The following is a 22,558-nucleotide window of genomic DNA, read 5'->3' on the forward strand; positions in this document are numbered from 1 at the left end:
TGGCAAATTCAGTGTGATATCACAGGAGTCTGGATACAAAATTTCGTTATAGTCTCTGAGAACTAGTTTTCAAACAAGATGGACAGACAAATCTAGTAGAACCATGGCATACTACCTGGCAAAGAGGTAGGCCGTTTCAATATACTTTCCCTTCCGCAAATCCAAATTATTCGGTGCAGAAATATGGAGATGAAAGAAAACTTCAGGATTTATAAAATCCTCATCAATTTTGATACATAAAATACATATATAAATACGAGTCCTAATCTCATTCACCATGAAGCGGCCGCGGTCTTGTCTTATAGTATTTCGCGGTCTTGTTTTATAGTATTTAAATGGAAGAACGTTGAGTCTCCATATATTGAATCTGCATTATTCTTGGGATAATTGGGGTTCGAGTTATGGGAGTTCAACTATATAAGAAAGTATTCGTCTAAAAAATAGATGTTAAAAAAATGTCAGCACATAGCTTCCCATACCGGGAATTGAACCCGGGCCTTCCGGGTGAGAGCCGGATATCCTAACCACTAGACAATATGGGAGATGTGAGCTGAGGCGTCAAATTTGTAATTGAACCAAGTTTGCAAAAGCAAAGGCAATCTTCAATGAACATGTTCGTGTTTCATATGTATTTTAATATACTATATCTCCCTGATTTTCCATAAGGTCTCAATCTGGTAATTAGTTACATTCCAGTCTAGTGGAATATGGCCGTTGAGTAGAAAATAAACAAAAACTTAATATTTTATAATTTGCTTTGGCGGAGAATTAAAAATAAAAAATTCCTAGTCATTTCTAATAAAATGCAGTTTTGGACCAAAGACGACTATATCCCATATGGTCTAGTGGCTAGGATATCTGGCTTTCACCCAGAAGGCCCGGGTTCGATTCCCGGTATGGGAAAGTACTCTATTTTATACTTTTAGTGTTCTTCTGAACTCGTCTCACAGCGCCATCTGTTCGGACATTCTAGAAAGAAGTCTTGCCATTATCAGTATTTAGGCGCTCACATTTTTCCCCAGCTTTGTGCTTGTAATTCCCAATCAGTTCTACCGTGCACTTCCCTAACTGAGAGCTGCTTGCCACGAAACGATTGTCATTAGTAGTGGTAGACTGACGTTCTACCCAATACTAAAAGGCCAGTTGATGATAGAAAATTATGACTCTTGAGTGATTATTTTTTATTACCACGATTCTGACGGGGTTGCTCCTGCCTAGAGTTGTCGGTTGAACTGATGGTCTTTACCTAATGACACACCTTCTGATAATGAATTTGAAACAAAACTTAAATGCCATATTGTCTGTGAAGTCGGAATGTGATGAAAGCTTATTGTGAACGCAAATTGCTCATGGCTCTTCATCATGGCAAAATCGTACCTTTTCCGACGTATGATATTGCCACTTGTCTGTGTCGAGCGGCGACGGCTATCGCAGTCAGCAGGAATGGGGGGTGTGGTGTGTGTTCTTGTGAGGACCACTCCCGCCTATCCATCCATCCAGTCAGTTGGCTGTTGCGCTGCGCTGTCTGGCTGGAAGCTGGCCGTGACCGTGGCAACGAAATCATCAAACTGTTGGCTCTCTCATTCAGTCTGTGTGTTTCGGGCCATTTGGTTTTTTTTTGGCAAAAATTTACATAAAAATCGCATTACACTTAACATCCACTTTGCTAAACGAAGCGCATGAAAGCGGGCGCCTCACCATGGTTTGGGTGGTGCTCGCTTTTCCGGCTTGTCCTCGACTGCTCTCGACTGTGCTTTTGTAAGCCGAAGCCGTGTGTTGTGTGGTGGATACATGGGTGTGTGTTTGTGTGTGGGTGGGTGGTTGCGAGAACCCGATATTTTCGTACGTGTCTGTCCTTGTCTGTGCTTGTATAAGCGGTTTGAAGTGCACTGCGGCCTACGAAAATTAAATTAAAAAGCGCATCCAACAGGGACCAAGTTTGTGTTTGTGGAAAAAAGAAATTACGAAAAGGCGGCACGATCTTTTTTTCACCAGGACCCTATCTATTCAGTACCCCTATCCACAATATCTTTTTATTTATCACAGGCGATAATAATAAAGGAACACAAATATTCAAAAAAATCCGAAAAATGTATCAAAGCTAATGAAATTGTTGTCAGTTGCTTAAATTAGATAACCTTCAATAAATTTAGAAAATAATATCGTGCCAGATTTATTTCGAAATATGTTTTTACTGCCTTTTAAAGCATTTTTGGCAGAGCGAATATTTTGGCGGATAAGTACTTACATATTTACGTGTATAAAATACTAGGACGGGCCGCTAGATGAGTGACTTTAAGATGTACATTCATCAATTATTAGGAAAAGGCTTAAAATTAATGTTTGAATACCAATAAGGTATAAAGGGAATACAAAATAGGAAGGTATAAAAATTTCATCGATGACATGCGAAGGGGAAATATTTTCTGTTTTGTAAAACCATTTCAATTAAGCCGAAATAAACATTGCACTAGCACAAATTCCAATGTCAATGCAAACTTCATAAATCAGTCGAGTCATTGCTTTTCTATTCCGAAATTCTTGGAAAAAGGGCTGCCAACTATGCGAGAACTCCTTGTGGCCCCCTTCGACTAAATATTTTACTGGATACGTGTCTATTTTTAAAGAGCGCCGATCCTACCCTAAAGATGGCATGTGGGGCAGGGAGTGGGAACAGGACCAGGACCAGACAGGACAGGATGGGCGTGCTCTTGGTGGGTCAGTTGACGCTTTGTTGCATTTGTTTTGGCATGTTTATTGCACTGTCAACGACAATGCATGAAAAGTTTTAGTTAGCCAAGTTAAGTCGTCGTTTTTGTTGTTGCTGTTGCTGCCTTTGGTGACAAACCCTCTGCGTGCAGGGCCCGTATTTGGCCTGCTCCGCTCTGCCCGGTGTCCTGCCCAGACCGTAACTGTTAATGTGTTTGGAGTCAAATTGTTTTCAGTCACGTGACCGGCAACAACAACAGCAATAGTGAACACACAGCAACTTTATTCATGATTAATCAGTTGCATTTAAATATGTATTACAGCCAGGGCGGGGCCGTGACTGCGACTCCCTCCCCTCCCACTCTAGTGACAACTGCAGTCCATTTGTCCACAAACAAAATTGGGTCTGCTGATGTTTGCCCTTTTGGCCAGGCCCGAATGCACATAGCCGAGTAGCAGATGTGTGAGTGTCCGTTGCTTATGATTAATTCAATCCATTCTAAATTTAACTACAACTTCATTTCGCTTAATGGCGCCGGGCAACAAATCGCCGTGCGTTAATTAATTTTAATAACCATCCTCCCTATTAGATCGCCTTCCTCCCCAACAGCTGGACATTGGTCGCGCGTGTGTCGCGTTTACTGTGGCATGAATGTTTAAAGACAAAACACTTAAGCGGCTAAAAAAGGAGAGCAGAGCTCCTGTAGTGTACTTCCTTTCCTTTGTTGGTCAAAGAGCCAATTTGACAATATTTGAGTCCAACTGACCGAATTTACTAGAAGAACTCTGGAAAAATCTCTCATGTTAGGATTACTTTAAGTAATTAATATTCTAATGAACCGTACCTACATTTGCCAGGGAAAATTACTATTATTGTAGCCAGCATCAATATTTTCTATATATCATTAATATTGTAAATTGAAAATTATTTTAATCAGATTTTATTGGATTATATTATGGGCTTGTCTGTCAGCCAGCTCGCGCCTTTGTCCCTTCACCGCCCACAAGTGTAAGGAACAGAAGTCAATTTATATTTTACAGATATGAGTATCCCTTCTGACTACCCATAATCGTAATGTACGAGACTTTTGTGGCTTCACGTCCAGGACTACCCTTGAGGAGTGCGCAAGTTCATTTCCTTAAAGGGATATTTCTCTTGCAGCCCCCCGTTCCGGGAATCACTTTCCCTTTGAATTCATATCCTTTTGTGGCGGTAGAGCATAAATGTATTGTAAATATTCATTACATGTGTGCGGCAAATTTTAATTTTTTCGCAAAACTGCAAGACCCAAAGAGGGTGGCTCCTTGCGCACTTAACATGCCTTACCGTACCATACTCGGATCATACCAAATCCAACCGTACAAAGCATTCCCTCAAGGGCTCTGGCTCTGGAACGAGCCAGGGTTGGCACAGAGTGCACGACATTCATTGTGTTTAATGAACATTCGCATCCATTACGCTTGCATTATGTATGTTATGTCGTAAATAATCAACAACAAACGTGCGCACCGAAAACCATAAAAAATTTGCCAATATTGCTAAAAATACCGGCAACAGATGCCAGCAATTCGCCAGGCCATGGCCCATGTGGTTTTCTATTTTCACCAAGTTCTATTTTGATTTGTGGTCTAAATATGTGATCCAAAAATATCTCTCATGGCCCCCGAATAGTTTTGTGAAGAGCTTCAAGCAAGCAGACAACTGTCTACAATGTATATGTTATACAAGAACGATATGCGGATTACTCAAATGATTGAAAATGGAATTGACCTCGATTTTGTATGTATTCCTTAGTGATAGCGACGAAAATGCACCCTGACCGAAGACTACGATCGAGTTAAGACTCAGGCACTCCTTGGACCAACCCAACTCTTTCTGCCACTCCACCCAACCTAGACAGATATATATAGATATGTATCTTCGATGATCTACAATGGGTTCCGTCCGCTATTATGTATATCTGTGGAGATTCCTATCGACGGGGTGAGTAAACAACCCTTTTCACGCTATTACTCAACTATCTGCTATCTGTCACCCTTGTTTTTTTCCGACATACCTGGCGCGCTCTCGGTAGAAAGCCCGCCATTAATACTCATTAGGTTCGAGGTTCGTAGTGCGCCTTTATCAGCCATTTAGCCAGTTTGTGTAATCCCAGGAAACGCGACCCATGGCACACAATACACAAGACAGCAACCGCAGCTATAAGCGTGCCTTTTTTTTTGGGTTCTGAGTGTTTCTACTGTTTTATTTTGTGTCTATACTCTTAATAATATTAAAAAATACACCCATGGGGACAACAATTCGGTTTGTGTGGCTAGTTTGGGGGGTGGTTACACGTATCTGACCGTTTGCCATAGCAGACGCATAAATTTCTTGTGTCTAAAACCCCAAGATAATTAGAAACAGTGGCAGGAGTAGCGGTGGCATAGTGTGAGTAGATAGGTGGGTGGGTGTTTGGCTAGCAAAGAAGTGCAAAAATCGTTTATATCCATTGAATAACACAATATAACAAAACACATTCAGTGCGACTGACATGCGACGTTTTCTAAAAGTGATAAATGATGTCGCCAGCTCCTTGCATTGGCTCTGGGTTTTTGGTTCTAGGTTGAGGCACATTTATATGTGCTGTAAAATGGTTTAGCATAGCCTCCTCCTTCCTTTCCTCACTCAATCCAACGCCATCGTCCCTGTCTGTCTTCCGTTTCCTTAGTTGCTTTTTTGTATGTAGGCAAACTGAATTGCATGGCTTGTTTGCTGTCATGTTAGCCAAACGGGTTGACAACCGCAATGGCATTTGATTAGACGCAAGAAGAAGGATTGGTGTCTGCAAACTTAAGGGACACGAGTACTAATACAATCCACGCAGTATGTTGAAGTAATTGTAGGCCCCAAGTACAATCTACAAAAAGAGATACAGAGAAATGTAGGTCCTCATGGGCAATTGATGCAACGGCTACCTACGTCTAAAAAGGTTTTCAGATCCACTGGGAACATCAGGGCACGAATCCGCAACGGACTCTGGGCATGCATCATCATAAAGAGAATCGTTCGTTTCATTGGAGGGTCGTATTCATACCAGGGTGTTGAATAATAGGCGAAGCACAAATCATCATGCTGGAATTAAGACGAATTGTTGAAAAAAGTTCAGAAAGAATCCAAAAAAGGATTTCAAACTTATTAGTTAGCTTAATTAACAATGAAAATAAATCAATATATTTTACTCACGCATTCGCCAATTAGTGTTACATGCCAATAAGTCAAAAATAGAATCAATGTCGTGAGGGATATGTAACATAAAATTAAGAAGTACTCCATTTCGTTTGGCGTCTGCAAGGCCACAAAAGATAACCGTAAAACAACATAAACAGCCGCTTCCACTATACTTACGCCTACAATAAGGGCATATAGCTCAAAACAGATCGAAATGGCGAAGAAAATGAAGTCTATCAAGACAGGCAAACAGATTAGTTGCTCCAACTCCTTGACAAATCTCCGGATCTTCAGGTGCTCTTTCACGAACTCTTTTATGAGCCGCATTCGCCAACGGTTCAGCTGAGCGGGTGTCAGGCGATCCAGGTCTAAGAGCGGATTGAAGCGCGTGATCTGCCATGGAGATTCGGGAAAGAACCACAGGGACTGGGGCAGAATGTAAGGAAGTACTCACTTCCATCTCCGTCACCCGCTTTTTGAGTATAAGCAGCTTCAGGTGCACGTACTTAATGAGGCACACGATGAAAGAATTCCACAGGGGAATAGTGTTGATTCCCAGCCCAAGAGCGTACCAGGCGCCAAATAAGCCGAACACAAAGTTGTTGTACACATCTCCGAAAGGATAGACCTTTAATAGGAAGATGTACTGTTGTTCATCCCGGCGTTCGGTTATGTTGAATACGGATAGAGTGAGTAAAACCGTTCGGTATAAGGAGTCCGTGAACGCGATGATCCCCGTCAATAGCGCAGGATACCATAACATCCAAGTGGCCATCCGAATATATTTCTGAGTTGACAACATAAGCACCAATTCCTGATCATCTGCCTCCTTCATTAGCTTTTGTATATCCTCATGGATCGCACGAACCATGCCTATCACTCCTGCAGAAATTTATGAATATCTTTTAGCTCTGGAACTCGAATAGTAATACTCACGCTTCCTCTGCACAAATGAATTCAGTGCAGAAATTGACAGAGAAATGTACATGATGGTCGTGGCCCAGCACAACACTCCATCGTTGGGGTTCTCGAAGCCTTGAAAGACGCGTGCCAGCATAGTAACAGTGCTCACCCAGATGGAGACCATGAAGATGATGCAGCGTACCAACGATAGCAAAGGCCAGCGCTGGTATTTTTCAGCTACGTAACCATACATTCTAATGCCCCGTAGATGGAGGCCAAGGATGTGGCTTTTAAAGATCGCGCGCGGCAGAAGCAGTTCCTTAACTCTGAACATTTTGATTTGAATAAAAAACGGCACACTTTTGCCTTCTATTCGGGCTGGATGGAAGAGCTAAACTGGCCAATTTGAAACGGCCAATATAATATATAACAGACAGGTGTTGGGGTTCTGCATAGTGGATGTGGCATCGACCGTGTGGTCGATGTGGACATTCGACGTGTCCTTTTCGCTCCCTGGCACCTTGCCGGAGTGGGCCAAATATGATTGGCCAATTTTTAATTTGCAGGGCTAAATGCACCTGAAGAAGAGTGAGGTAGAGGGTGCTTATTACGTTTCAGATGTGTTCCACGTAGAGGAACAGCATTTTTGACCCTATAAAATGTATTTAATTCCATACATACTCATATGTACTATATGTATCTTGTATTCTTGATCAGCATTAACAGCCATTTCCTTTATCTAAGACTATAAGCCGTAGAGCAATCAAATAAGACGGACACTCACTCCAGAAACGAAACTTAAAGAACATTTATGTAACACAACACCACAATTAAAAAAAAAAAAAATCTTCATGTCAAATTCGGCTTGGCTCGAAATTACTTTCCGAAGCATTGAAATTTATCGGAATCGGATTATCATAACGAAATACAGTTCCCATTAGAGCAGGAGATGCAGACTATTTTCGGTTTATTTCTATTTAAGAATTCAAGCTTCTTATATTTAGTTATAACATACTAGGTAGGTAAGAAATACTGTAAATATATATGTGTACGAGTAAAATATATAGGTATTGTAGGGTGTGTCCAGCCTGTCGATGACCCGTGGAAACAGCTCTTCGTCTAATATATCTGCCTTAAGAGATTGGAGTAACTGTAGGCGGCTCGTACAATCTGCAAAGAGAGCTATATATAGAAATACCTACGTATTGAATACCAATACGAGTCCTCACGTCTAAAAAGGTCCCCAGATTCACTGGTATCATGAGGGCACGAATTTGCAAAGGCCTCTGGGAATGAATCATCATAAATAGAATCATTCGCTGTGCAGAACGCTCAAACTCATACCAGGGTGTTGAATAATAGGCAAAAGACAATTCATCATGCTGGAATATAACATCAGAAGACGCAAAGGACGATACAGGTTCTATAGTATGACTTACACATTCAGAAATCAGCGTAGCATGCCAATGATAGATCAACAGAATGGAAGCCATGACAAATATATAGATGCACATAAAAAAGTAATCCATTTTGGTGGGGGACTGAAAGGCCACAAAAGGTATTGTTCTGAGTAACCCCACTCCTTCCATACTTACGCCAACACCCAAGGCGAAAAAGAGAAAGCATATAAGAATGGAGAAGATGATGAAGTCTATCATAACAGGCACGCAGATAAGCAGCTCTAGCTCCTTAACAAACCTTCGGATCTTCAGATGATCCGTAACGAACTTTGTAAATAGCCGGATTCGCCAGCGGTTCAGCTGAGCGGGTGTCAGGCGATCCAGGTCTAGGAACGGATTGTGGCGCATGATCTGCAATTAACAATAAGGAATGCAAAAGGACTGAAGCTGAATCTAAGGAGCTCTCACATCCATCTCAGGCACCCGCTTGTTCAGTATCATCAGCTTCAGGTGCACGTACTTCATGAGGCACATGATGAAGGTGTGCCACAGAGGAATAGTTGTGACCCCCAATCCGAGAGCGTACCAGGGGCCCAGAAAGCCGACCACAAAGTTGTCGTAAAGCTCGCCAAAGGGAAAAAGCCTAAAAAGCAACAGGGGTCTTTCCTCTCCGCGGCGCACGGCGGGCAAGTTAAACACGGTTTGCGGCATAAAGAGTGTCCGATAGATGCAGTCCGACAGGGCCATTAGCCCAGCTCCTAATGAGGAAACCCACAAAATTAAAGTGATCGTCCTAGTGTATTTCTGGGTAGACAACACAAGATCCAGCTCCTGATCATCCGCCTCCTTCATAAGCTTCTGCATATCCTCATGGACCTCGCGCAACATAGAAACCACTCCTAAGGGAAATTCCGATTGAAAAATGCTCAGAAAACAATACAATTATTTGAAAGCGTTGAAACTCAATAAAAGCCACTTACGCTCCCTCCGCACGATGGCGTTCATGGTGGCAATAGACACGGTAAAGTACTGTAAGGCTGTGGCGCAGGTAGTGGCTCCATCGTTTAGCCTTTCGTAGCCTTGAAAGACGCGTGCCAGCATCAGGACGCAGCTCATCCAGATAGAGGCCGTGAAAAGGATGCAGCGCGCCTGTGACAGCCAGGGCCTCCGCTGGTACTTGGAGGCCACGTAGCCGTACAACCGAAAGCACCGCAGATGAAGGCGAAGCATGGGGTTTTCGAAGATCCCGCGCGGCAGAAGCAGCTCCTTAACTCTGAACATTATGACTGGACTGACCAACGGCACACTTTCGCCTTTTACTCGGGCTCGCTGGACGTTCGAATCGGACCCTTTTTGCCATATACAATCGTATGTGTAAATAATTGTCAAATAATTGTCAGACAGGTGACGCGGTTCTGCATAGAGTATGTGGTCCGCGTCCTTCTGTTCACCACTTTGAATTTGATTCGCATGTTACGCTCCCAGCAAACTTTGCCCAGAACATCGATGTCAACAGTGTTTAAACAAACCGAGTTACGTGTGAGGGACATTTGCTAGTGAATTGAAACTTTTCAGCACTTGTTCCGTGCAGTTTCTATTTTAGAGTGGGGTAGTGGAATAGGAACAAGGAGGGGGCTGTGATAAAGAGAATTTTTAATTTTTTCTCACCTTATTACCAGCACAGTTCGGAGGAACAATATTGCCAAGGTTCCCAGGACTCTGGTTTGGTTCTTTTCGCACTTACATACGTCTTCTAGCCAGGGACCGTAATCATTTTAAGTTATATAATAAAAATTACTTGGGAAAGATTATATTTCAGTTTTTTACGTTTTTCTTCACTGATAATCATTATTTTTGAGTAATTTGATAAAACTTAGCCTTCATCATTATTTACAAAAAGTGTTAGTGGCAAATGTCATTGAATGATGGGAAATAGCTGAAATCTAGTTACCGTTAGCCGGGACCTTCATATGCAGGAGCTGAGTTGAGTAATTCACCAATAGATAGATGTATGGCTGTAGCAAACTGGCTGGATATTGTATCTGTGGGGTTAAATTTGCATTTAATATCCTAGTGTGAATAATTTACAAATGCAATAAACGTAAATGCGTTGGAGGAAACGCACTCAGACATGGCTGGCTGTGTGACACCCATCCCAGTCCAGCCACCGCATGGATCCCACATGAAAATGCTGCAGACGCTCTCTGCGCCTCCGGCAGTGAGAGCAGGGTACGCATATTTGTATGGTTCATGTTTGAAATTGTCTGTTCTGTTCTGTCCTGTTCAGATATGTTTGTACTCGTATTTGTGTTTGCAAATGTGTGAATGCATTCGCATTCCCATTTGCCTTCTATACTGCGTCGCATCTCTTCTGTCTATATGTAGCGTGAAATTCGCTGTGGGCAATAAGCCTGTAAGGATATTGAAAGTCACTCGTTTCTAATGTTTACTTATGCATTTGTTTCATGCTTGCCACATACAAGTACAATACTGTACAAGTGCATAGGGAAGGGTCGCCTTTCACGCTACATTTACTGCTGGCAGTTGGTAGTGCTTCTCCTAGGATACCACAGTAATCGGATATTAGCTCGCTTTACTTATTGTTATGGCATCTTTATTGGTAGTCAAAATTGCATGCGCTGCAGCGCCTGAGTTTGTGGTATATGTATGTACATTCAACTTTAACGGTGCTGTAACCTCGGTAAGGATGTTCATTCCGTTCATAAGTATGTGACACATACGGGTGGACACAGGGATATTTGTCTAAAGTCATGAAAAACCAGAAGATGGAATGCAAATGTAATGGGATCTGTTTAGGTTTCTAATGCTTACATGCCAGGCTTTCTCACAAGAAAACACTTGTTCAATTTGAAATACTAGAAATGTTTAAAAAAGAGTTTTGAAAGTGGTGAGAAGCGTCACTCCCATTTCATTGCACATATATGTACATAGGGCAGACGGCTATCGCTTTCATCACTGAAGGCCTCTTGATATAAATTAATGGATTTTTTCGAGTGATGTCCTTAGCAAAATAGCCACCATACCATAGCAGAAAGAGGAAAAGTCAAATAAGAAGCAATTCAGATCTCTGCAGATTTAGCAGCGAGCTAACAGAGAAGGAACGTATTGTCTAGTGTCGTTACAGAGGCATGTTAATTAAGCAGCAATATAACAGAGAACGGTCATAACAGAGAAAAAACCAGTTTGCCAGAGCACTGCAGTGTCGGTACAGAGGCATGTTAATAAGGCAGCGAGATAACAGCGAAAGAAGAATAAAGTGAGCTAACAGTGCGTGAGATACGCTGTTCTTCTGCTCTCATCACCTCTTTGAGCGAGAGAAGATGCTGCCCTCTTATCACAGCTTCCGTGACGTGATTTCCCCTACACATCCATACATACTTTTGATCTCGTTCTTATCTTGGGAGAGATAAGACGAGCGCAGAAACGAAGGCCAAAGATTTTAAGCGATTTTATTTCTATTTTAACTAAATTGAACTAGAATTTAGCTTTGAAGCTAATTTTGATCAGCAAGCAACCACAAATGGATTCAAATCTTATCATTATTCTCCTGTAAACTTCCAGATATGCATATTTTTTGTCTATCGGTGTCGTTAAAGCAATGAAATATCGTTACACTTAACCTTAAATCAAGTGTTTCAAAAGTTCATAAACTTAAAGGCAGCTGTGGAAGAAAGAGAGTGGGTGGAGGGTCTTGGGTGTTGGGCGCCAACCAGCCACTAAATTGTTTACACGCAATTTCATGAAAACAATAAATCATGCTGTAGAATCGGCACAACAAAGGCGGCGACAATGTCTGCGTCCGCCACCGTCTCCGACTTGACGTCAAGTTGACATTTTGGTGAAAATCAAATCAAAAGCATTTTTCCGCACAGCGGAAGTGGCGCAAGTGGCAGTCGTGCTCGGGCTCAAGTCAAACTTGGCAAACATACATTTATAACAAGGGGAACATTTAGAGCATATACTATACTATAAGGCCTCTACATACTCCTTATATATGTATGCCTGTATGTACATATGTACATATGGGGTGGCAATAAGCTTGACGGCCAGAGTCATCAATCGTGCCGCTAAGGCAGGAGAGCCAGCACCAGTTCGCGCTCCACCTCCAGCGTCAGTATTTTATTTAATTTATAAGTATAACATTTAATATTAATTATACGCCATGTAAGCTCATTGCGCATAGCGCTGAAAAGCCAAGCCCTTAAATATGTACGAGTATGAATGGATGGACGAAAGAATGAATGGGATTGGGGCGTGTGTGTGGTGATACGGCTTTTCATTTCACTCATTAACTATGGATGTTTGTTGGCCCAGCAATGGCCACAATGGTCAACAGCAACGAATTCAGCAACGAACAGGAACAAGAGTGGGAGCTGGAGCGGGAAAGATTGCCGCGTATTCTTTACCAATGCGCAAGAACAAAAAATTTGTGTATACAGCAGGGATGCCTTAACTGTTTCTGCGATAGGCAGACCACTGCTTACTCTGCACGAATGCCTGCAAAATTATACAACAAGTCCAGAAAACTATTGAATTCACTATTGAATATCTGCTTTGGATGAACATATACGTTGCATGGAGTCTTAAGAAGTCCTTAGGCACGACTTTCGGTGTAGAGAAAAAGCGCGAGCCGACCAAGGAAAACTCCACACTGCTTAAATTGTGGTTCCCTCCACAGCGAGTTCTTATTTGCATTAAGAAATTATAATTATGGCAGCTGCCCTCCCGTTCCCTTCTTGTCCACTCCACCGCATATTTTTTCCGCTTTTGGGGTTACTTTTGCCCTTTGCCGTGGCGGCTGCCCTGCGTGGGGTGCACACTTTTTTAATTGAAAAGTGCAAAATAATGTTAAAGAAAAGTAAAAAGTAGTCGTGGCGAAAAGTGTTCACGAAGTATCCCTGTCCCTGTCCTGTGCCAGTGCCCGTTCCCGCTCTGAATCCCATTCTATTTACCATTCCGAGCCCCGAGAGGCACGCAAAGTCTGTTTGTTTGTAGCGAGTATTCTGTGTGCTGTGTGGACCAGAAATGAATGCAGTTTTCCGTTCCACTCCAGGTTCTTTTCTTCCTGATTATTCCAGTGCGCCAAAGGGTTCAGAGCAGAGCTGGTCTGGTTGGAAGGCAGGGATGGGTTGCATGTCCTGCTTGGAGAGCTGTGTGGCATAAATTGTGGCTAGGACTGAGTATGAGGGCAGCAACTGGCTGTTGCCTAGCAGCTGGATTACTAAGAGGTTAGGGAGCCGCTGGCCGGATGGCAGGGGAACTTGACTTGAAGTATCCTGCTTAAGGGTGGATTATTTGTAAGGCCTATTTCGTAATCTTACAGTTTTCAATTTGGGCAGAGCTAGTTTAAGTTTTAAAAAATTTAAATTCATTTTGTAACATTCTATCTCTGTAAGCCTTGAATGTGGATTAACTAGATCACGCTTTCAGCAATCTTCAAATAACTTTCCAAAGGCAATCGGCGGCAATATCTAATTGGCAGGCCAAGAATCAACACTTTGGGGAGCTTCCACAACAAGCGCTAAGTAGCTGAAGGCCAGCTTTCATTTCCGATAATTGCGTCAGCTACTACGATTGCTCCTCACCTCAAATGCATAGCATTTGCGCTACTTATGCTATCTCTGTCGGTCGGTTCTGACCGAAACTTGGCCCAGACTCTCCCATCTACCATCTCCATCAGCAGCAGCAGCACACTGCCGGCGAAGTCGAAATGAAGCATGTAATTCGTCAAGTAATTCCCCATTGATGACGCAAAGATTACGAGAAACGCTCTAAGCCAGAGTCAGCAACTCTACGCAGCGCGAACAACAAGGAAGCGCAACTCCAGCTCTAGATTGAGACCCCACTCTATCTTCATCTCCAAATGCAACTCTTACTCCAGCCAATGTGAAATGGGCTACAAAAGAGCACCCTGTGAGGGTCGGAACGAAATTGCATCTTGGCTCATCTCAGTTGGCGCCCCGAGGAGCTAATTGTGTGCGCAATTGATGCCATGCCGATCGTGGCGCAACACTGGAGCTGGGAAGCTGCAGCAATTGGAGCTCGGTTAGCTCGTGTGTGGCGCCAGCTCCTTAGTCGCTTTGGTTCGCAAATTGGCCTACAAACTTGTCACCATTTATCTCACTCAGTGTCAAAAGCATCACCGAGATCCAGTGGATGGGTGGATGGGCGCCACATACGCAAACTTACTTGGGCGCGTGTCTGGGGCATCAAAAAGTTTTTCGAGTCTGCCATAAAATGCGTGTCGAGAACACAAAATGACACTTAAGAGGCATGGCCAGGGTCTGGTTTTGGGTTTGAGGTAGGAACAGGGCCGTGACAACATTGAATATGCCAAGGCAAACACTCGGCACTCACACACTCAATCAGGTATCATTTAGGAGGCAACCATCAATCTTGCCTTCATCTCATCCTCATACTCATTGACTATATCTGCAGTGACATCCCCGTCTGTGCCAGCGTAGGCAAATGTATTTGGCCATGTTTGCCATTGTTTGGCCCCCCACAATAACAATCGATGTCATCGACAGGCAGGGAGCTGGAACAGTCCAAGGGAATCCCACTCTCGTGTTGCATACTTTCGGGCTGACATAGAAACAATCTTATGCCAGTGAAACCGATGATAGCGATGATGATGGGTCGGAATGGAACAGGGGGGGGGGGGATGGAGGCTTTAAGAAAAATGAAAGTATTCTTCTAGACTATATAAACAGGACATGATGTTTGGCATGCCCATCAATCTGTCACTTGCATCTACGAATCCTTGGAAAAAATACAAACAACAATCTCGATCAAATATGCTGCATTTAATCAACTTACTAAGGGAAAACTGCATAATTGAAAGTATATAGACAACGCATAGCCTTCATCCCTGTTCTTACGATATACTTATTTCCCCGTTTGAATCCTATCCAAGTATGCAGCAAAACGAGCATTTTTGATTGGGTGCAATGCCTTTTGGCTGTGGACACTTGAGGATGGGTCACGTGTAAGGCTTCCAGCTATTTGTGGGTGCTTTGACGCCCCAGTCATAGCACAGTTAGAATTGCTGGCATTGCCATTACCATTGCCATTGTCGGGACTCTCTTCTACCGCATCCTTTCGCTTCGGCACGCGCTTTTGTGCGAAAATATGCAATTGAAATGTTAAATAAATAAAGGCGTAAATACTTGAAGGCCCTTCTACTACCCTTCTACTATCAGAAGTGAGCACATTCAAATGCTGCTGGAGTTCACAGATACAGATGCATATAGAGAAGTAAGAGTACATAAGGGGAGCAGAACAACCCGTTATGCATTCCATAACTCCAGTCGCATAGTCCCGGCTCGTCCCCGTCCACGGCAGACGTTGACGATGAAATGAATGAATGAAAATATGCAAGCAACGTGATTCCGTGGCAGCTCCAGGTCCCGTTTCACCTCCTGCCAACTCGCAATAGCTCCCACTTCCGACCCTGACTCTGGCGCCATATTGTTTGTGCGCCATTGGGAAACGTAACCGTTAGCATTGCCACCATCGTCATCGTCATTGCCATCAGCGTCCCTTACCTTCTTCACTGTGTTACCTGTTCTGGGACCATACTAACATCAGCATCAACAGCAACAGCAACAGCAACATTCGCTGCTGGTATTTTCTGTCGAGTTCAGCGTAAATTCATTCATTTCCACTTGAATTTACAATTATGCGAAACTGTTGTTGAATGGGTTTTGACTTCGTTTGCGTGGAGTTGGGTTCTGGTGTTGGGCTGACGCTGATGCTGCTGCTGATGTTGCTGATCGGGGAATGGATGGGATTCGGTGGGGTTGCATTTCCTTATAGTCGCTGCCATGGTTGGTGGCTGGGGTTCGGTTTGGTTTTGGCTCATACATATTTCCTGTTTTTGCCATTGGCAGCAGCAGGGGCATCAGTAACTTGGCTTTTGCTTTTCATAAACTGCGGTTTGTTTGGAGCAGGTGCTCCACTCAACAGCAGGGAAAATCTTGTTGCCGGGCTACGTGTTTTACAGCGATTGTGTTTGCCAAAAGCTATAGCAATGTAATTAAGTTTATGACTTTGGGTGTGACTATGGAAAACTATAATGTGCTAGATGTACAGAGGGAAAGTTATATGGTGTGTTTGGTTGAGCAGTTCCATGGATTTTAGTTAAAGAAGTGGCAGACATCTAAGGATTAAAGCTGAGTTTCAGTTCAATCTAATAATAGTATTCACCACATCTGCCTCATTCAGATGGTTTTCATCGGTTCGCGAGAGCTCTTATCCCTGTCAAGAGTAACTTTCAAGCAGAACTGTCACCAACTTCAGCTCACTTGGGCTGGCAACCAGTGCAATTCAATGTCATATCCTTGAAAAGGAAAGCCCCGGGCCCATAACAAAGCGGCAGAGTAAAGTTCTGTTATTGAAAGTTCATCGATGAATGCGAATGGAAACTTATTCTCCCCCTGGAAAACGTCGTCTATGCAGCTGTCGCTGCACCCCCTCCCGACGACCTGTCTGCACTGCCCTGCTGGCTTTTAGACTCCCCTTTGCTTTTTCTACTTTTCAGCTCCTTTTGTGCAGCAGCCCGACTTGACCTCCGGCCGGATGGCGGAACAGGGAAAGGGCTGTCTACTAATTTCCTCAACCAGGCCTGTTTGACTGTCCAGACGCCGACAGGGGCGTACACTGGAGCCGGCAGTACCCCCTCCCTTGTGCTTAGCCAACATTTGTATGAGGCCAATGCGTTGGGGTCGCTGTTTGCATTTTTATTTGTATTTCATTTTCAATTGACTGGCAGAACGGCGCCGAGAACGAAGAACCTCACCTGGATTCTGTGGGGCACCTGGGCAACCCTATCCCTATCCCCATCCTGGACTGGCCTATCCTACCCGGGGCCACCTGGAAGTTGAGTTTGCTTTTTGTGTACGAGCATTTCATCCATTCATCAGAGTTATTTACTTTTTAACGAGTTGATTTCATTCAATTTGTTTGCCCAGGTTTCAGTGGCTATTACCGGAGATGCCAAAAGGACGGAATGGCCAGGAAATAAAGTGGGAGTTTGAGTCGGAGTCGTAGTCGTGGTTCTCCCACAGAAAATTTTTCTTTAAGCTCCATCACAGTTTGCTTAAAGTCAGTTGTCCGACTCTGCCTTCTTTTCAATTATCGGACGGTTTCATATGGGCAGTCGTCTTCCCAAGAGTTTTCCAATCTTGGGAGTTCTGTTTTTGCTTGCCCTTTTTTTGGTTCGTAGTTCGCCAACTTCTTACGCGGGGCTGCGCCTTTGGCGTTTCTCGGTTTCAATAAATATTTTCACAATGAAGAAATTAAAAATTCCTCGAAATAACAATATACACACATAACAAGACCCAAAAACGCCGTCTCTTTATATGAAAACTTGGTTTGTCTTCGATAAGAAAAACAACAATGGAGCAGGAACATCACCAGCATCTTGAGGAGTTGAGGAAGAACATGCAGTTGGAGCTGGAGCTGAAGCTGGAGGAGGAGCTGGGGAAAAGCAAAGAGTGTCCCGACCCTGAGAATTCGATTGAAATTGTTGCCTACGGCTATGATTTTATGAGTGCGCTTTCACTGCCTTTTTTTTCGCAAGGCGCTGCAAAGTAATTAAATAGCTAGCATTTTGCAGAGTTTTGATGGAATATTTTTCAAATAGGCGACCACAGATTCTTGGAAATTGTTAGGAGAGAATATATGGCCACACTCATCTAGGAAGAGAAACAATTTTCAAATCTTTATATAGTTGATACACATAAAACTGCGCTTTCTTTCGTTTAACTATTATTGAATTACTTTATGTCCATTACGCCCATGGAAGCAGAAGTAGAGCTGGTAGGCATTTAAGATTTCTTCTGACGTTTTCCAAACTCAAAAAAACTTTTAATATCCTCATCGATTTCGGGAAGGTCCACCTGAAAAGGACAAGCCCGTTGCAGAACACTTGACCGCGTCCGCGGTGTCGGCGGATTCTCCTTGCCAGTCTCTAGCTCAGGAGGTCATCAAAATCTTTATTAGCTACCTCATTCTCAGCCATGCAGTTGACCCCTAGATTCTTAAAGTGTTAGGCAACCGACAGTTGGACAGGACAGCTGGACCGGCAGAACAGTCAATGCCAGCGTAGTCTTCATTCTTCTTAGTTCTTCAGATCTCTGATCTCTTCGCTCGACCTGCTTCCGATCTTAGAGCTAGCGCTGTACTTCACGTGACTATCGGAATTCGCCTAGCCTTTTTTCATATTATCCGAGCCGAATCGATACATCGATCACGCGCCAAGGTCTGATTTCTGCGATTCGAACAAATTATTATCTGTATCAAACACCGTGTATATTCCTAAAGGCAGGGGAGTGCTTTCGTTAAAGTTTTTCAATAATTGTACATAAATATGAAGATACATATGTATGCAAACACATCTTCAAACAAATAGTGGTAGCTTAAAAAATATTTAATATGCCTTCTTTTAGATATATTTTGTTAATTAATGACAACAAATTCCTACTGGAATTTGATGCCAGTGTTTGAATTTTTATGTTTTTGGTTCTATAACTGCATTTTGTTTTTAACAATCGTGTCTTATTGGTTTGAGTGGACTATCTGGAATGCGGTGTCGCAGGCATTGGTTCCCTTTACGCCTCCGCAAACCTCCGGAGCCTTACCATGTCAATCAAACATAAAGCTTATATATTTAACACATATGTACCATATATGGATATGCTTTAATTGAACTACACAGGTCGATATGTAATTGGAATAGGGGCCTGCCAGCAGTGGTAGAGCAGGTAGGCACTCTCGCAGACATTTGAAGTTTCCTTCTGACGTCTTGCACACTTCTCCAAAGCGTTAGAATACTCATCTCTCTTATAAATGGGCGCCACAGTTCCATTCGAATAGATTATTCCACGTATTAGCAACCAGCACTTTGCGGCACACTTGATCTTGTCCGTGACCTCGGGTGGATTCTCCTTGCCTTGTACTAAGCTATGTAGGTGTGCCGCATCATCAATATCTAACCCGTTCTCAGCATTGCAGTTAAGATGTAACTGCGCAAGATGATCTTCAAATTCAGGACACATCACAACCCCCCATCCATTCACCACAAAGTGCGCTGTTAGGCAACCGAGCAGCACAGTCAATGCCAGCGTAGTCTTCATTCTTCTTGTTTCTTCAGTTCTCTGATCTTTTCGCTCGACCTGGCCTTATATAGCTAGCGCTGAACTTCACGTGACTATCGGAATTCGCCAAGCCTTTTGGTTCACATTATCCGGGCCGAATCGATGCATCGATCACGCGCCGAGGTCTGATTTCCGGGATTCGTACAAAGTATTATCTATTTTAACCAGCGTGTATATTGTTCATTAATTATTCAAGAATATGGAGACGCATCCTTAAACAAGTAGTAGTAGTTTTGAAATTCTTTATTATGCCTCCTCTTAAGAGATATTTTGCTAACTAATGATTGTATATTAACATGAATAGCTGCTATTATTCTTTATGCTCTTTAGCAACAAAATTATACTGGAATATTATGCCAGTTTTTGAATTTTTATGTTTTTGGTTCTATAATTGTATTTTGTTTTTGGCAACAGTGTCTTATTGGAATGAGTGGCCATGGGTCTGGACGCAGTAGACGATTTGGAAAGCGGTGTCGCAGGCATTGGCTCCCTTTACGCCTCCACAGACCTCCAGGGCCTTATTAATTACATCCTTTTGGGGATGGTCGGCGTATTGCTTCTTGATCTTGTCCTTCAGCAGGTTTCCTTTCGCATCCATATATCCACTTGCCACCATCACGCACTGGGCGGTACACTTCACGTTGTCCTTGACGTCTGCCGGCTTCACCTTGCCCAGCTTCAGATCCAAAACGTCCTGCTCAGTCACTCCCAAATCGGTCACGCATTTTTTCATAATTTCTTCAGGATTCTTCACATCCGTCGCTTTCTGGAGAAGAATAATCTCAGTCGCCTTCCACTTCCAACCACAGTTCCACTCACCACAAAGCTCGCTGTTAGGCAGCCGAACAGCAGCGTCAATGCCAGTGTAGTCCTCATTCTCCTTGGTTGTTTACTTTGCTTATGTCTCCGGCTCCGGCCGTGCATCCCATATTTATAGGTAGATTTTTATTGTCACTTCGCGTGACTCTACGAATTTGTCATTGGTCGGAGCTAATACAAAGGTCTGATTCTCGGGATCAGTCTAATTATCTATTTTACACACCGTGTGTAAATTGTATAGCTCTAAAAGCTGGCTGCTTGACTGCTCTTCGCTTTAGTGGCTGAATAAATTATTCAAAAATATTGGGATCTGGCTCAAATATTGCTTTGCAAAAAATACTAATTTGAGAAAAAACTACATATTGCAAATGTACAGGTGTACTAATTCTAAATATTGTTAATGCGAATTTGCTATATAGCGTTATATACACGTGTATATTTTTACATATGTATGTACAACCAAATGAAATTTCTAATCAATCAAAAATATTTATTAGGGCATTTGATTTTTGGTCTCTGGTAATTATTGCAGCTATGTATCTGCTTGACAATGATTCATTTGTTGAACTAAATTTCAAATGCATGCAATAGAACGGGCGTTAAAAGCCACACAAAACTAATTTACCTATTGCATTTGTAATGAAATATATCTTGATTAATTGGTTCGCTCACACAGATGCATATTTTAATTGGAAAAAAATCGAGTGCGCCATCAGTCTGGGTGGACAGATTATTCGAATATTTAGTAATTGCATTTTGATGAAACTGTGTGGAATGGGATGTTTTTTTCCATATACGATTCCCATTAACAGCATCATTATTTATGAATATCATTATTACTTATATATATTATATTATTATTATTATATGTTATGATGTGGCGCACACATTTTAATTTAGTCCTAATGCGATTTCAAACCCTAATTGAAATCCTTTTAAAGTAATTACGAAATTTGTAATGACCCGCAAAGGGCAGTAGCGGCAGTGAAAGCAGCAGTGGGATGAGGTCGAAGGAGTGGAAAGAGCTCTGGTTCGCTGCCTTGGGTTTGCTCGGCTTGCCGGTAATTAGAAGAACAAACTAATTTAGTAAATTACTATTTAGTGGCTTCTTTTATGGCTGGCCACAGCTCCTGCCGCACACAAAGGTCATTTTCGGGGCTTTTGAAGCTGTGGCCTTTGAAATGCGCCAAAGACATCTATACAAATAGCATCCTTTCTGTGCGTTGAGTTGCTCTTTGTATATTAGGGGGTATTTTGATGTATCAGGGTTTGTGCTGTATTAGTGTGTGTGTCTGTGTGTGTGTGTGTCTGCAATTGCTGTCGAAACATCAAAGAAATGCGAGTCTTCCAGTTGACTTCATCAGTAGATTGTGTGAAGTATGCCAGAAATGTGCTGCCAAAGCCCAAACCGAACTTTTGCCTCCTTTCGAGCGAGTAGTTGGGAATCGCAGTTCCGTCTTTAACTGGCGCTTTAAACTCGTGCGGAATGTATGTCTTAAAAGCCCTGGGCACGTGCTGCCACCCTGGGCGCGGACTTCGATGGGGCGATTGTTGGCTGATACCATCCAGAGTGCAAAGTAAGATAATATTGGCCCGGCTTTTAAAACACATTTTACATGCACTTCAGTCTAATTGACGCGTGGCCCTTTGTAATACTCGAAGGCAGCGAAATTTGAGATCGAAAGATGGCGGACAAGCTGGCAGGCAGTACAAGCAATGGAGCAAGCCATTCAATTAGTCTAACACCCCACGGCATTATCATCGAATCGAACAGGGCTGGCTGCAGGAATAAACGCGTTTCATCTTACTTCCAAATACGAGTCCAGGGTAAGAGCAGAGTGTAAGGCATTTGATGAATAGAATAAAAGTAACCAGAAAAGAGGAGCCGGGCGTGAAATGGTCTGAGCATTGAATAGGTTCTGAGGCCGTCACGGCAAAAGCGTACAAAACATGTAATGTGAAGCTGAAAATCAACAGTTAAATAATTCTTGATACCACATTGATACGCGCTTTTCTAGCTCTTGTTATTTTTCTCGTCGAACTCCAGTGAAATTATAAAGAGTTTCGGTTGTAATTGATAAAAGTTTTAGGAATTTCCGTAATCCTTTGCTTCACAAAAATGACATTGAATGAAAGATGTCTACTTTTTGAAGATTGCAGACACATTACTTTTCTTGCAGCGCTTTCATTGCCCAAGCATATTTTCGCAATTGAGGATCCACAACTCACCTGAGAAAATGACTTTCCACACACTTTACTCCTCTGAATTGTGGCACAAACTCAGGCACATATTACGAGGGGCACACCAGAGGATAAATATAAAATGCAGCCAGGCA

The 22,558-nt window shown here is 42.8% G+C and overlaps 3 protein-coding genes and 2 non-coding genes across 5 annotated transcripts; 1 reads left to right on the forward strand and 4 right to left on the reverse strand.

Moving 5' to 3' along the window:
• Positions 1–470: 470 nt before the first annotated feature.
• On the reverse strand, positions 471–542 carry TRNAE-CUC (transfer RNA glutamic acid (anticodon CUC)). Its single transcript has one exon. It is a non-coding gene; the product is annotated as a tRNA-Glu (tRNA).
• A 289-nt stretch (positions 543–831) lies between these two features.
• Positions 832–903, forward strand: TRNAE-UUC (transfer RNA glutamic acid (anticodon UUC)). The gene has a single exon. It is a non-coding gene; the product is annotated as a tRNA-Glu (tRNA).
• A 4,655-nt stretch (positions 904–5,558) lies between these two features.
• LOC15382895 (odorant receptor 56a-like) lies at positions 5,559–6,791 on the reverse strand. The gene is made up of 4 exons (XM_033377589.1): positions 6,375–6,791; positions 6,098–6,313; positions 5,672–5,824; positions 5,559–5,609 (listed from the first exon to the last, which is right to left on the reverse strand). Exons 1-4 carry the CDS (start codon positions 6,789–6,791, stop codon positions 5,559–5,561), a joined length of 837 nt encoding a protein of 278 aa, XP_033233480.1.
• A 1,051-nt stretch (positions 6,792–7,842) lies between these two features.
• Positions 7,843–10,235, reverse strand: LOC4804964 (odorant receptor 56a-like). The gene is made up of 6 exons (XM_001361403.5): positions 9,204–10,235; positions 8,692–9,122; positions 8,419–8,634; positions 8,263–8,364; positions 8,053–8,205; positions 7,843–7,993 (listed from the first exon to the last, which is right to left on the reverse strand). The coding sequence occupies exons 1-6, from the start codon at positions 9,502–9,504 to the stop codon at positions 7,943–7,945; spliced, it is 1,254 nt and encodes a 417-aa protein (XP_001361440.4). The 5' UTR covers positions 9,505–10,235; the 3' UTR covers positions 7,843–7,942.
• Positions 10,236–19,630: 9,395 nt separating this feature from the next.
• On the reverse strand, positions 19,631–20,334 carry Obp56g (Odorant-binding protein 56g). Its single transcript, XM_001361404.4, has 2 exons — positions 20,223–20,334; positions 19,631–20,169 (listed from the first exon to the last, which is right to left on the reverse strand). Exons 1-2 carry the CDS (start codon positions 20,325–20,327, stop codon positions 19,822–19,824), a joined length of 453 nt encoding a protein of 150 aa, XP_001361441.3. The 5' UTR covers positions 20,328–20,334; the 3' UTR covers positions 19,631–19,821.
• Positions 20,335–22,558: the final 2,224 nt, after the last annotated feature.

The sequence above is a fragment of the Drosophila pseudoobscura genome, chromosome 3 (assembly GCF_009870125.1).
Source record: "Drosophila pseudoobscura strain MV-25-SWS-2005 chromosome 3, UCI_Dpse_MV25, whole genome shotgun sequence".
NCBI lineage: Eukaryota > Metazoa > Arthropoda > Insecta > Diptera > Drosophilidae > Drosophila > Drosophila pseudoobscura.